General features: G+C 42.4%; 1 protein-coding gene across 1 annotated transcript in view; it reads left to right on the top strand.

Annotated features, from left to right (window-relative positions):
* Window positions 1-15507, top strand: part of PSD3 (pleckstrin and Sec7 domain containing 3) — a 342030-nt gene that overhangs the window by 81589 nt on the left and 244934 nt on the right. The window contains exon 2 of the mRNA XM_058657452.1: window positions 14740-14848. Within this exon, the coding sequence (XP_058513435.1) occupies window positions 14740-14848 (109 nt within the window). The remainder of the gene's footprint in view (window positions 1-14739; window positions 14849-15507) is intronic.

The raw sequence follows: 15507 nt of genomic DNA, 5'->3' as shown, positions 1-15507 counted from the left end.
AGGGATTCCCACATGATGAAAAGCTTGTTCCCTGCCCCTTCCCATTATATCCTCTCTGGGTAATGTCTCAGCAACCTGTGTCAAGAGTGTTAAATAGGCGTTTCTCTTGCTTTCGACTCTACTTTCTGAAGTTTCTCCCAAACTAATAACCAAAAGGGTCTGTTAAATGGGACGAGCATTGTGCTACAGTGGGTTGAACCGCTGCTTGGGGTGCCCACATCCCATACTACAGTCCTAGACATTCCACTTCTGATCCAGCTCTCTGCTAATGAGCTTGGGAAGCAGCAGACGATGGCTCGGCTGGTTGAGCTCCTGGCATCTCCACGGGAGGCCTGCATGGAGTTCCTGGTTCCTGGCTTTGGCCTGTAGCCCAGTCCAGCCCTGCCTGCTGTGGCCAGGGAGTAAACCAGTGGATGGAAAATCAATTTCTTTCTCTCTTTCTCTGTGCCTCTTCTGCCTTTCAAATACATTTTTAAAAATTAGAGAAAGTTGATCATTATAACATTATTTATAATATAAACAGTTGATGAATTAATAAATTATGTTGAAATCCTACCATAAACTATAATATAGTCAAGAGAGTAAGACATACATGTATTACTGAAAGTAAAATGAATCTGCAGATTTGAGTATGTGTGTATATACATGTGTGTATCTATACACACACGGATAAGTATCTTTATTTCAGATGAGGTAAACATGATACTAGCTAATAAGAGATCACTTTTTACCTTTTTGATATCATAAATCTTCATCAAAAACTATTAATTTGTACTCTAATTGATTTATAAGTTATAGCTTTTAACATTTAATTTTGCAAAACTTTGCTATCTTTTCCAGTGTTATGGGTGAAGGTTGACCATTATTGAGTATGTATTTTTTTTTTTTAATTTGTATTTCCTTTCTTCAAATTGTTTTTCTGTTAGGTTTGTATCTTTCGCAGTGTTCTGTTGGAATTTGTAGTGTCTTAACTATTTAAATATGTGTCACAAATATTTACTCACAGTGCAAACTTGTATTTATCTTTGCTGTCATTTGTTCTTTGTTTTTATTATTGGACTTGTGATTGGTTGTCATTCTTAATTTTATGTAATGCCTGCTTGCTGTTACCCTTCTGTTTTTGGAGTCTTACAAGAGTTGGCAAATAAAGTTCCCAAAATTGTCCATATGTAGGTGCCTGAAGGGTTGAGGGGTTGGGCAGCATAAGGTGTACCATATTTAACCACATGGCCTTTGAAACATGCACACCTTGGCTGCTCTGAAACTCTGCTGCTGAGGCCCAGGATGTGTTTGCTGGGTCATTAGTTTCGGAGAATGAAGTTGCTACTCTAATGATACTGTGCACTGCCTCAGGATCTTAATTAATTTGCTCCAGTTCAGCAGGTGTTTTGTTCTCAGTTCTCTAAGGCACATTTAGGCATCTGTCATCGGATTCAGATCAGTAGTTTTTGTTCATGAACTGATGTAAGCTGTCAACCTGACTTAGCCAGATTTTATTATTACAGGAATTGACACAACAGAGAGGCCAGTCTTTCAGACCTGAACTCCCAAATTCAGCAGGAAGCTGAATCTGAAATGGAGCATCCAGGACTTGAACCAATCCCCCGATGGGATCCTGGTGCTGCAGGCCCAGGCTCAGCCCGCTTTGCAACAACGCTGGCCCCTTATCTTTCTTAAGTTTGGGTCACAGCATGGAAACTTGTGTGTCCCTTGCTGGTGTGGATGAGGCTGAAGAATCGTCAGGCTACCAGAGAACGACTTCAAAAGGTGTGATTGGCTAATTAGACCTCAAAATCCTGAAAATCCTGAAAGAATTATTTATTTAGAAAAAAACTTACTAAATTTTTTGGACAATATGTAGTGGTTCAATGCCATTTCAATAAGATTTTGGAAAGTGGAATTAAATGTTCACTTATTTTGTTGCAAGAAGTTTTAAAATCCATGCGTAGTATTCTCATCACACACACTCCAAGGCACTTTTTGAAGACTCCTAGTGTACATGAATTTCAAAAAATTTTTGAGATGTATATTTATGCTTAACCAAATGATAATATAAAGTGAAGCAAGCCAGGCAGAGAAAGATAAACACCCTATATTTTCACTTGCACAAGACAATAAAATTCATGGAAGTAGAGTAGAATGGTGGATACCAGAGGCTTGGGGTGGGCATTGCAAGGTATAAAGCCTCAGTTAGACAACAGGAATTAGTGGCTTGGTTGGAATATTTTGTACAGCTTGGAATATCTAATTAATGGCAGGATAAGTTCTATATTTCATAGTCTCTGAGAGAGTGGTTTTCAGATATGCTTGCCACAGAAACTTTATTTAGGAGCAGGCCTTTGCCGTACCTGTTTGGACACCCACAAAGACACCTATGTCCCATTCCGTACCTCCTGCTGATGCAGAGCTGGGGCGATGGGGATGGCTGCTCACACAAGTGTGTCTGCCACTCATGTGGCAGAGCTGGGTTGGCTCTGCCGTCTCAGCTGCTACAGACATTGGGAGGAGTGAACCACTGCTCAGGGAGCTCTGGGTCGCTGTCTCTTTCTCCATTTAGCTTGCCTTTCACGTAAAATATTAAACAGTTTTTTTTTAAAGATGTGTGTATCAGTATGCTAAATGGGAAACTATAGAGAATCTCTGAAAAAACAGATAAGAATTAATTTACTTTTCCCATGCTATGGAAGCAGTTAATTTCAGAGAAGTTGGTTCATTTTGTCATACACCGAATAGTTTGTGTTTTTTATTATTCACTACTACAGACCAAAATACTAAAGCTGAAAATTTATCATGGGAATTTTTCGTATTACAGGTAATCTGAGGAGGCTGACTGCACTTAATAGAAATCCTCTCAAATCAAACTCCAAGTCATTTTATTGGTCTGTCTATTGTCCTTGTATCTGTTGATTACCTGTCAAGTCAGCCCCAGAGAAGAGGCACTAAAGATTGAGCAGAGGAGAGCCCCGTGACTAGTATGTAGCTTGCCTTGTCTGGACATTATGAAAATGTGACTCTACTAGCAATGAGCCAGGAGTATTAAGCTCTCATATATATGAATGATTTTTCCTGCATCATCTTGAATTAAAATGAAGCATTGTTGATTACAGTCATTAAGACTATGGATAGCAATGAGGTTCCATTTCACTCCGGTGCGATTGGCTGTCATACAGAAGTCAGAAAGTGACAAAAGCTGGAGAGAATGTGCGAAATAAAGATACCCCAATCCACTGTGGATCAGAATGTAAACTAGTGTAACCATTATGGAGATAAATAAAACACACACACACAACATGGAATAGTACCCAGCCATAAAAAGAGTAAAATCCCATCTTGCAATTAAATGGATCCAGTTGGAAACCATTATGCTTAGTGAAATAAGCCAGTCTCCAGATATCATATGTTCTCTCTGATCTGTAACAACTAATACACAGAGCACAGAAAACGTAATCTCTATAAGTGAGATTAGCACACTGGGAGTTACCTGCGTCTGTACCCCTGAGTACGAGTAGGATTTCCATTTTTTTTTTCCTTTTTCTTCTACCCTCTTTGTCATGGTGTCTTTATATATTGGAATGTTACACTTGTTACTGTGAAGCCAATGAATATGCTATTGTAGTAATTTGGGAATAATAAGGGGGCCCCTATGCTTCTAAGTCTGAATCATGAAAAATGTGAAATCTACTCCTTTTATGTTTAAAAACAGACTTTGTGTTCTATGAGAGCAGACTTAAGAACTTGCGGTCAGCTTAACTTTCCGGGGCTTCCTCTTCTCGTTGATGTCCCCTTTTTTCTGTGTCTATAGAAGTTCCCCACAGACGCACTGAGCCCAGCTCATGCACATCTCTGCCTAGTGGCATCTGTTCACTGTCAGGCAGCGAGCACTTGTAACATCTGCTCAGGACTTAGATCTGGCAGGCAGAACCAAATGCTTGCCTGTCGGTGCCTTGATCCTTCTGAGTTACTTAATCACAATCATTTGATGTTTCTCCAGAGGGACACGTCCTGGGAGACAATTTTGCTTTAGTGAAATGTAGATAGCATGTACAGATTTTCCTAACTAGTGTGATGATTATTCCTCAGATTTCATGGACTGTTTCGGATTGCTCACGTCACGTCACGATTTTATGAGTTCAAGGATGTTTATATTTCGCCCTCCCCTCCATAAATGCAGTTTGAGCAAATGAGTCAGACCAAGTGGAAAAGAATATTTATTTTGTCACTTACTTATCTTCTAAGAGAAGGAAATTGTAAATGTGTTTTTACTTTAGTCAGGGAGACTCGTTAGTATGTCTAACTTGTAAGGCCCAGGCCAGGCTGATACAACAGCACAGGTACCACCTGGGCACTTTGCAAAGAAAAGGAACTGCAGGGCTGGCCAGCTAAGGGGAGAAAACTGTCCTCCCAGTTCCCAACTGGACTCCACATTTAGCACCTTTCTGATTGTCAGTGTGCCATAGACAACTTTAGGGAGACCCGGAGGAAGCTCCCGACTCCTCGCTTTGCATCGACTCAGCTCTGGCCATTGCAGCTACTTGGGGAGTGAATGAGCGGACAGAGGATCTTCCTCTCTGTCTCTCCTCTCTGTATATCTGACTTTCCAATAAAAGTAAATAAATCTTTAAAAGCACATTTAGGTAAATCAGGGTGATAACTCAGTTTTCGTTGATGTTAACTTCTTCATGGGATTTCTACCAAGGCTCCAAAGCTCTTTTGATGTTGCTGAGCTTATAAGGTGTTCTAGCACATGCTGTGAGCTGGTATCCTCTTTCTGCCTTGCATGGTGCTTGCTTTCGTTTTGATGGCTCTCAGTACCTCACCTTCCTTTTTCCCTTTTTGGTGTGTGAATCCCCAGAGGAGCATTCCTGAAAATGCTGTCTATTCCGAGTGGTGGGTTCCCTCAGGGAGATGCTGATCATACTGGGCTGAGGTTGCCTGTGGCTCGTCCCCTTCTCCTCATATGACCCGTCTTGGAGCCTGAGCTGCTCCCCGTGCGTGGAGAACCCGTCTCCTGGTGAAGAACCTGAAGCCTGTAGCAAGTGAGAAGAGGCCGTTCCGAGGCCTAGCCATGTGATTTTTTTTTATTTGGAAAATGTGAATTGTGATCATGTCTGCTTCATTTATGGATTTTAAACATTGTCAGAAGCATGCTTTTGTTCAGAGCCCTAGGAAGACAAGAATGGGCAGCAGTTGGGCAGGAAAACCAGAGGTGGCACAAGGAGAACTGGCCTGTTGGGTCTGTCTCTGTGCTAAAGACGGCTCTCTTGCTTGTCATGCTACCTCTAGTCAAATGATGGGAAAGGCAGAGGAGGAGATACTGTGGACTAATAATGTGCAGTTGTTAACTTTCTTTTAATTTCTCTCTTTGAAGCTCTCCAGTTCCTCAGTTCCTTGGAGTATGAATGAAGGAGCTATGTGGGTTAGGAAAACCTGACCGCTGTGTGTCTTAACACAGATTTCTAACTCCCGGCTTCCTACTCCATATTTGCATTCACCAAATAAAGCAGCCATCTGAATTTGTGAAAGTCCTAATGTGCTATGAACTCACAGCGCAGCTCAGAGTAAGGCACAGTTCCTAGGAGAGGTCTTGCACTCTGCCTTTTTGGTCAGAGGACAACTATAATGGGTCCACGATGAAGGTTATGCAAAGACGACTTGTTTAGAGTTTGTTGCCTTCAGAGCAGTCCCCCCAATTCCATATGCTTGTCAAATGGAGCCAGGTGGTGACTGTGGCAGTCCCCAGTAGGCAGCTGGTCCCAAGAGCAGCAGTTGTGCCCCATTTGCCTTTTTTCCCAGGGGAGGGTGCTTTCAAGAAATGGGTGAAGTGTGTAGACAGCAGCTGGTGGGAAAATGAAAATGGACCCTCTGGGTGCTTTAAAAAAGGGCCATGAATCTAGCTCTCGTCTTCTGTGATCACACGGTTACACACACAAGCTGGCAGAGGGCTGGATGAGCACTGGACAAGGAACTGAGTCTTGCTTTCTGCTCTGTTTTCTTTGTGGCCTTGAGAAGATTTCCTGTTTTACCCTTTGGCTTCCATGCTGTTGTAACCTTCGTGGATTAAAGGTTTGCCTTCTCAGTTACATCATTTGTCTACTGACTGTTTTTGGCTTTACCCTGTTCCTGAGACAGTTTCTGTGCCAGTTTTCCTGACTGGTGTTATTGGCTGTGGGGATATCTGTCCAATCAGCCTGTCAAGGAAATAGGGGCTGGTTCTAAGGGAATATGTAGCCACCCCCTTCTGCCAAGCACCAGTTTTTTTTTCCACTTGTTGATGTGCAGGCATATGTCGGGTATTTTTTGAAGGAAAAATCATGCATGTTGCCAGATACATGAAGGATGGATGGCTTGTTTTTCAGTAATAGAAATTTCTTAATTTTGGTGGAGTCTTAATTCCAGTGGAGAATCAAAGTCTATTTGAATGAACTGCACTGACAAGGAACAGTGTACATAGAATATTGAGTTCCGTAAAGTTAGAGTTCCATACAGTTATTTCATTATATTTCATGATAATATAGTTATTTCATTAATGATTCATTTTTATTTGAAAGCAACAGTAGGACATTCATGGAGACTATGAGTGTGAACTCACGGCTCTTTAATTAAATTGGTGGATGCAGAAATACATGCAGGTAGAAAGTGTGCCTTGGTATGTGTATTTCCTCTGTATTCCTCTGTATTCTAGACTCCTCTGGGGAGTCTAGAGCCTGTTTCCTTGGCGTTTGAGTCTCTAGAACTGCACCCCTTGTCTTCTGGGCCCTCACTCCATCTTCCAAGATTTTTTGTTCCTTTGTCACAAGATTTCCTTCACACTTGAGTCTCCCTTTGCTTTCCTCTTGAAAAGACATATTGTATTTAGTGCTGATTTGGGCAAATCGGGTGGTCCTCCATTGTTAAGAATTTATTTCAGACCTTTGTGTGTCTTCATTGTCTGTGCCATTCAGGAAATGCTCAACAAAGCCCAGGGATTAGGGTGTAGACATCTTGCAGAGGCCTTTATTCAGCCTCTGCAGTGTCTTCGTGTGTGTGTTTGTGTGTGTTTTCTCTGTTTTTCTGTCTGAAATTTCCCAGCTCCGGCCCCTGAACTAACCTACGAGAAGCTTACTCCCCACCCCTTGTAGCAATGACTAACACATTGTTCAGGTACAGATGTAAATAATGTTCTTCATTGAAAAGAATTGGGCATATTTTTGTTGTTGATAATGAAATAGCTTTTGTTAGGGTAGATGGAAAATACAAGAGAAATTTGGAATATCCTATTGCACTAGAAAATAAAAAAGTGCTTGGAGAATTATGTAAGAAATATCAGAAAACGACACAGAAGCCAGCTGAAAGAGGCTGCTGCCGCCCCAAAGTGGGCAATGGCCACATTGAAATAAATACTGAAAGTATTGGATTATAATCCATTTAAAAAGTAGTAAGTTCTTTTCATACTGATAACAATAAATCTGTATGATGAAAATGTGATAGGAGCAGGATATACACATGGTTTCCAGTTATGTTTCTACAGCATAGGAAGTGCAGAGAGAGAGAAAGAAAAAAAAAGCTGTTCTAAGTGGATAGTGGAAAGCCTGGCACATCAGAGCAGATAAAGTTTATGTATGCTTAGTAGCAGGACAGATTGAAAAAATGTGTCACTTGACAGAATGCCAAGAGAGGACTGCATCACTGCCATGACATTCCTGTCAGAGGTGCATTGAATCATGAAGACATGGGGTGTGCCCAAGGCGAAGAAGGTTCTGCACAATTAGTGCTGTGCATTTTCCAAAACTGCCCCAACCACAAGAGATAAGGAATGAAATGGAACATGGTGTTGTGTTTTGAATGCCCGTGGGAAGCTCCGATCTTTCTGGATGGAGGATCTGGTTGAGTGTCTACTAGTGGACTCCTTGCTTCATTCTTTGTGTCTTTTCCTCCTGGGCTGGTCACATTCCTTGGAGAAAGCACTTAAGGTCTGCCCGCAGGCCCTGTGTAAGGTGCAGGTGTTCTATTGGCTGGCAGGAGAATTCGAAGCATCCTAACATCCAGCATACAGATCTCAGTTTCCACTTTGATACACTCAGCTTCAAATTGTCTCGTGTCCCCCAAGCTGGAGATGCCCTTTGAAAAATCTCTCCTATTAACACAACTCTGCCCTTTTCTCTCACCAGGGAAGTGGAAATGGGGCCCTGGGGATCTCACTCCTAGGGACTATTCCTGGGGAGCAATCCCCTTCCTCCACTTCAGGAGTTTACAAGATCTCCCCCCCCCCTTTCCTTGGCCTTGGAGGATTCGCCGTGTGCATGGAATTTTCTTTTGGTCTTCCTTAGATTTCCCTGGCATCTACTAAGTCAGTTATCTCTTGGTCTTTTACTTCACAGATGTCCTCTTAATGCTGGTTTATGCTTTTATTAGAAAATCTCCTTCCTGTGCTTTTTAATGGTTTTGCAGAAGAGCAGATGTGGATGTGTAGTTTTTGTATCATGCCTCCTTTACCCAGAAACTTGACGCAGAATCTGAATCACAGTTGGAAAGAGGTGATGGGGCTGCAGGAGTGACAGTACATTCTGCTGAGCTTTCCTGGGTTGGTCTTACCAGCCGCCCCTTCTCGGAATCATGTTGGTTTGGGCCAGAATGCATTGATCCAGCATCTATTCCAAAATCCACTTTCCTGCCTCTGTGGGTTGATCCAGGGGCATATCCTCCCATCCATGAAAAGGGAACAGGCAGGACTTAGGTACATGTCACCCTAGACAATTTCCCTTTTATCATAGATTAGTTTGTTAGCCGCTGTTATGAAGTACTACACACAACTGAGTAGTAAGGAACAACAGAAATTGATTTTCTCAGTTATGGAGACTAGAAATCTGAGACCAGTTGGTCAAAGAATTGTTTTCTTCTCTCTCCTTGACTTACAAATGTCACCTCTTCCTGCGTCTTCACATCTTTGTGTTTGTCTCTGTCATAATGTCTTCTTCTAAGAGGTAGCATTGTGGAATGGTGAGTACAGCTGCCACCTGCAACACTGGCATTACATATGGGCACCAGCTCCCGTTCCAGCTGCTCCATTTCCACCCTACCTCTCTAGTAATGGGTAAACCCACACAAGATGGCGCAAGTGCTTGGACTGCTGTTACCCACAGGGGCGACCCAGAAGAAACTCCTCATTCTTGGTTTTAGGCTAGTCCAGTGCTGTCTGTTGCAACCCTCTTGGGGGAGAACCAGTGGATGAAAGATCTCTTGCTCTGTGCCTCTTCCTCTCTCTCTCTGTAACTCTGACTTTCAAATAAATAAATAAATAAATATTTTGAAAATGATATCTTCTTTTTTTTTTAAAAAAAAAATGACATCTTTTTATGAGGACAGCAGTCATATTGGGCTAAGACCCAGTTACCTCTTTAAGCACTCCTCAAGGAGCAACTTCAGGTGCAGGGTTTCTCTTTGACATGTTCCGGTACTGCTGTCTCTTGCTGTTTCTCTGTCTGTCTCAAGGTAACTCATGGAAACCAGAATGTCTCTTTGCCAAAGTAGGTCCCAGAAGCTAGACCTCTCTACCCCCTTTTCACCAATGCCAAGCATAAAGGTCCAAAACAGTACTTTAATCATCCTTCATAAAATATTTTCTGATCCAACCTTGTCTGATATTGGATCATAAGACCCCCAAATCCTGGCCCATTATGGCCGTCTAGTGGCTAAATCCTCACATTGTAACCGCTGGGATTCCATATGGGCACCAGTTCATATCCTGGCTCCTTCACTTCCCATCCAGCTCCCTGCTTGTGGCCTGGAAAAGCAGTGAGGATGGCGCAAAGCCTTGGGACCCTGCATGCAAATGAGAGACCTGTAAGAGACTCTTGGCTTCGGATCGGCTCAGCTCCGGCTATTGCAGTAACGTGGGGAGCGAACCAGCAGATGGAAGATCTTCCTCTCTGCCTCTCCTTCTCTTTGTATATCTGCCTTTCCAATAATAAATAAATAAATCTTTAAAAAAATTCACAAATCCATAGAAAGGGAGGTCAAGGAGAGTATGGATCGGTCTGGCTTGATTTTCGCTCAATCTGACGTGTTAGATTAGTTCTTGTCCTGTGACATTTCCCTGTATCTCTCTATGCCTCATTGAATCTAAATGTAGAAATGAGTTGTTCACTATGTGCCTTCGAGTCTTTGTTCCCGAACGCTCCTTTGGCATGTAAAGCTGATCAAACAAATCTTTACTGATTTTTCCCTGCTAACCTGGTTTTTAGTAAAGGGGTGCTGGCCATTCCCTTTACTGATCAGGAAGGTGAGCATTCTATTTTCTGTTCTATTTCCAGATATAGTTACATTGGAGGAACTGGAGTTTAGGACTTGTACCAAAGAAATTTTGAGGGTATACAGTTTAGCCCTTAACACCTAACCATTGCCTTTCACAACATTTGAGCCTTTGCTCATACTTGAGTTGGTATGTGTGGTGCCCTGTTTCTGTGGGGTTGGTCTCTGTGACAGGAATAGATAGAATCATGCAGAACCAAGTGTCAGTTTTGAGTGACTTTGTGTTATGCTACTTTTAGTCTTGAATTTAGCTTTTATTTATTTATTTTTCTGACCCAGTGCTCGATAATGCTCCCCTGGGGGCTTCCAGATCCTCTGAACATCTTACTGCAATGGAAAGAGCCAGGAAGCTATTCTCCCAGCTGATCCTTTCCTCAGCCTTCTTTTTCTAAATCAACTGAAAATTAATTTTTACTTCTGTTTGTCCTCTTTTTTTTCTTTTCAGTAGCTAGAGAATTAAGGTTAAAACCAAGAAATACACACACACACGCACGCACACACACGCACACACACACACACACGGCAGACGAAGACACAGAGGGAGAGGGACACGGACAGGGAATTCCCTCCCATTGCTTCACTTCCCACATGTTCACAGTGCCTGGAACCCAGTCATGGCCAGGCCTGAGCTAGGAACTGGGGATTCAATTCAGGTCTTTGATGTGGGTGGCAGGAATGCAGTCACTGGAGCCATCACTACCGACTCCTAGGATTTTGCAGGAACCTGACATCAGGAGCTAGAGCTGAACTTGGAACTCAGGTTCTTGAGTGTGATTGGCTGGCAAGTTCGGTGGTGCCTTAACAGCTCGGCTGAGTGTCCAACCCTTAGCTAGACTTATAAAAGAATGATTTTACACCAGTAGTGTTTCTCCTATGTCTCAAAGCGGCAATTATAAGCAGCAATGTGTTGCTAGTGGGGTAATGTAAGTTGTAAATGTGGAAAGATATTCCAGATATAAGGTTGAGATTTTATTTGTGCCATCTGTTTAGCGATGGCCTCACGACTTCTGTTATGGGGTAAGAGCTGGCGATTGTGTCCTTGCGATTCTATTACACGGAATAGATTTGTTCTAGCTCCTTAATGACGTATCTGTAAAGGTGGGTCCAAAGCACAAAGCTTCGTAGCTCTTTAGAGTCTTAGAAGATAAACTGAGTTGAGTTAAATTTAAATGGTATGGTCTCACAGCAAGAGAAGCCCAAGTCCAAAGACCACATGTGGGATGAATTGGTTCTATCAAAGCTGGTTTACGTCTGGGTCTTAAATCTTGCTAATGTTACTTCATATTCCATGCTTGTTAATGAGATTTATGCTCTTAAAAATTACTGGTAAAGCAAAAGAGTATGTTTTATTAGATGATATGGGTTTTCCATAAAACTGATTATTTCAAATAAGATTTCTCGAAGACCCAGAGAAATTATGGACATGGGTACAGATTTTTACGCCTTGCTATGTGACTCTCATGCATCAGTGGAGGCCACAGCTTTGGGACTGATCATTGGGAGCAGAATAGACTTGGTTTCATTTACTGAAGTGGTGTGATGTATTTAATGCTTTGTATGGTGGGTGCTTTATCAGAGTGGATCATTTCATGTAAAGCAGCCATTTAAAGAATGTTCTTATGTGTGAGCACCTATTATCTTTCAAACTTTATTCTGTACTCTGGGCTTCCATACACTCTGATTTGGTGTTCCTAACAGGTATCTGAGTTATCTGGGCTCATGCCAGTGTGTTTTTCTTATAGCACTCATATGCTTTCTCTTTTAGAGACTTACTTATTGGTTTTGAAAGTCAGAATTATGTGTGGGGAGAGGAGAAGAGAGGGAGAAGGAGCAGAGGCAGGCAGGGAGGGAAAAGGAGATATAGAGAGAAAGGAGAGAGAGAGAGAGAGAGAGAGAGAGAGAGAGAGAGAGAGAGAGAGAGAACCTTCCTTTGATGCTGGTTCATTTTCTGGATAATCGGAACAGTTTGCCATGGACCAGGCAAAGCCAGCAACCAGGAAGCAGAGCATCCTGGACACAAAGCAGCACTTATATGGGATGCAGGATTGCAGGCAGTAGCTTTATCTGTCACACAAACCATATGATCTTTTAGAAGTATAAATGAGGGGCCAGCACCATGATCTAATAGGTTAAGTTTCACCTTTGGCGCTGGCATTCTATGTGGGCTCCAGTTCAAGTCCAAGCTGTTCCACTTCCAATCCAGCTCCCTGGTAATGCACCTGGGAAAGCAATAGAGGATGGCCCAAAGCCTTGGGATCCTGCATCCATGTAAGAGACCCAAAAGGAGATCCTGGCTCCTGGCTACAGATCAGCTCAACTATGGCTGTAACAGCCATCTGGAGAGTGAACCAGCAGATCTCTCTCTGTCCTCTCTTTCTCTCTCTCTCTCTGTCTCCTTCTCTCTGTAACTCTCTTTCAAATAAATCTTAAAGAAAAGTGTAAGAGTAATTTTCTGCAGCGTGAATGAATTACTATGTTGTTTAAAATCCTTCAGTGGCTATCTGTGAATGTGAGGTTAAGTCCTTCATTGGAGCGTTTGCTACAGCCGCACACCTTTGTCAGGCTTTTCTCTTTTTGCTGAGTAGTGCTCCTCCTCTGCCCTTGGCCGCCTCTTCTGTGGTCACACAGGCCTCCCTTCCTCAGTGCTGGGAGTACACTGGCCTTTCCATTCTTCACGGCCATCTGTGTGGTCCTCGCTCTGCTTTGTTGGACACTGCTTTCCCCCCGGTTTATCCTTCTCAGTTCTACAAATATTAGATCCTTATGGAGCCTTCCCTAACCACTCTCCCTAAATTAGGGCATCTGTCGTGGGAATCCTTGTCTGAGTTCCTTTTATACCAGCCTGAATCTCCCCAAATACAGAAAAGAATTGATATTCCCTCTCTGTTGGGGAAAAGGATAATTAAGCTGTGATGAACTAAGCACATGGCACCAAGAGGCGTGTGAGCTTTTTTCAGAATGATACACTGTATAATGACCCTTAAATAAAGTGCTTGTAAGAGCTGTTTTAGGAAATTACCATCACCAAGTTGTGCGTGCCAGGTCTTTGATGGTGGCATTGAAGGGCAAAAGGAAGGCTGCCCTTATACCTGACTTTAGCAGGGTAATAGTTAGGATGGGGCCTTTCCACTATTGTCAGTTATTTCTGCTCCAAAGGAGGGAACAGAAATCGTAACATTTTCCTCTTTAAAATAATTCCTTGGTTGCTGGAGTAGTTATCCTACTGCTTTTCCCCAAGGTAACTGGTCAGTTGCTACTCAGATATGATGCAAGAAGATGTGTCATAATTTGAGGAGAGAAAACTAGTGCAGCTAGGATCCTGCTTCCTGTTTGAGTTAAACAGGAGGAAGAATGTGTGACTGGTCTCGGTTAAATAGCTTTGTGTTTTAAAGGTCTTCCTTGTTACTTATCCGTAATCCATCCCAGGCTATAGAAAGGAGACACTCTTGTTTTTTGGCATTTTTTTTTAGCAGGTGGGGAGGTGGTTCTGAGCCATGTTCCCGTCACTTTTGTAACTTTTCTTTCAAACAAGGACTTTCAGGAATCACAAAGGACACTGGTAGGAATGCTAACTTTGGGACAAGCAGTATCAATAGAACACTTGGCAGTTCGAGTGCCTGCCCTGTTTGGCTGAGTGGTGTTCCTGTGTCTGTAAAGGGGATTTGCTGTGGAGGAAGACTTTCTGTGTGGTGTTCTCTGACGGAACACAGAGGAGTAGTCTTGTTTTTGTTTTTTTTTTAAACATATCCTCCTAGTTCTTTTTTTTTTTTAAAGATTTATTTATTTATTTTTTATTACAAAGTCAGATATACAGAGAGGAGGAGAGACAGAGAGGAAGATCTTCCGTCCGATGATTCACTCCCCAAGTGAGCCACAACGGGCCGGTGCGCGCCGATCCAAAGCTGGGAACCAGGAACCTCTTCCAGGTCTCCCACGTGGGTGCAGGGTACCAAAGCTTTGGGCCGTCCTCGACTGCTTTCCCAGGCCACAAGCAGGGAGCTGGATGGGAAGTGGAGCTGCCAGGATTAGAACCGGTGCCCAAATGGGATCCCGGCGCGTTCAAGGCGAGGACTTTAGCCGCTAGGCCACGCCGCCAGGCCCAGAGGAGTAGTCTTGTGACAGACGATGGGTAGTGATGTGTTTAAAAGTAACATTCATTAATTTAAAAATATCTAACATAATCCTGCCCCTCATCAAGCCAGGTTACTATTTTTTTCCTTTTTCTCCTATAGATGTTCATGTTTATCTTTTTTTTTTTTTTTCCTGTAATTGTAACCACACAGTGATAATTTTGAATTCTGTATTTGGGGTTAGGCTTTTTTATTTCATTCAAGTGGGTTGTAGAGCATCCAGCCAGGTACATATGTCTTAACTGCTTACTCATTCCCTTATGGAAGAGTTTGTTCTAGGATGTGTTTTCACTGATGCCTTTGTTTTGTTCTCATTTTGCAGGCAGAGACATTTCTTTGGGTTAACAATGCATCAGCACATTCCCAGAGTGTTGCCAAGGCCAAATATGAATTTTTATTTGGCCGATCTGAAGAGAAAACTCCAGACACTAGTAAGTGGTTTTCAGTACCTCTCCCGCCCGCTCTGGTTTGGGTAGAAGATGGGAAGTGCTACTTATTTCTGAGTCTTTTCTTCTTTCTTACCTCTGTGAAACTCCCTTTGCTCTTGTTATTCATCAGATTAACCTTCCCAAGATGTAAAATTCAGGAATTGTTGGATGTAGTACAGGCAACTGTTTTTTGGTGATTCAAGTGATGTGTCTTTGGTTTGAAGAATTCTCAGCTCCTGGTATTTGAAAACTCCAGGAATGGACTAATTCTTGTATGGCCGCCTCATTTGCTAGGACTGCACATACCCATTGTTTTTAGTGCCTGCTTTTAGAATACACCTCTGCAATGATCTGTAGATGCTGAAGTATGATTTTGGAGATGATCATGGCTTTTGTTTGAAAATGGATTGTTCTAATTCATCTGTTCAGTTCTGGTGTTCTGGGTTAACATGTAACATCCTTTACTTTGAAACAGGTAAATTTAGAGTAAATAGAAGAACTATTACTAGTACTACTAGCAGTAATAATATTGACTAGGTTTCTTGATTACTTATGATGAGCCGGATACTATGCTAAATTCTTTGCCCGTACCATCTCATTTAATCCCCCACCACAATGCTTCAAATTGGTAACATTGTCACCAACTTACTGATGAGAAATCT

Source organism: Ochotona princeps, chromosome 32 (assembly GCF_030435755.1).
Source record: "Ochotona princeps isolate mOchPri1 chromosome 32, mOchPri1.hap1, whole genome shotgun sequence".
Classification (NCBI taxonomy): domain Eukaryota; kingdom Metazoa; phylum Chordata; class Mammalia; order Lagomorpha; family Ochotonidae; genus Ochotona; species Ochotona princeps.
The sequence above is the reverse complement of the archived record's forward strand: the minus strand, read 5'-3'. Positions and strand labels throughout refer to the sequence as shown.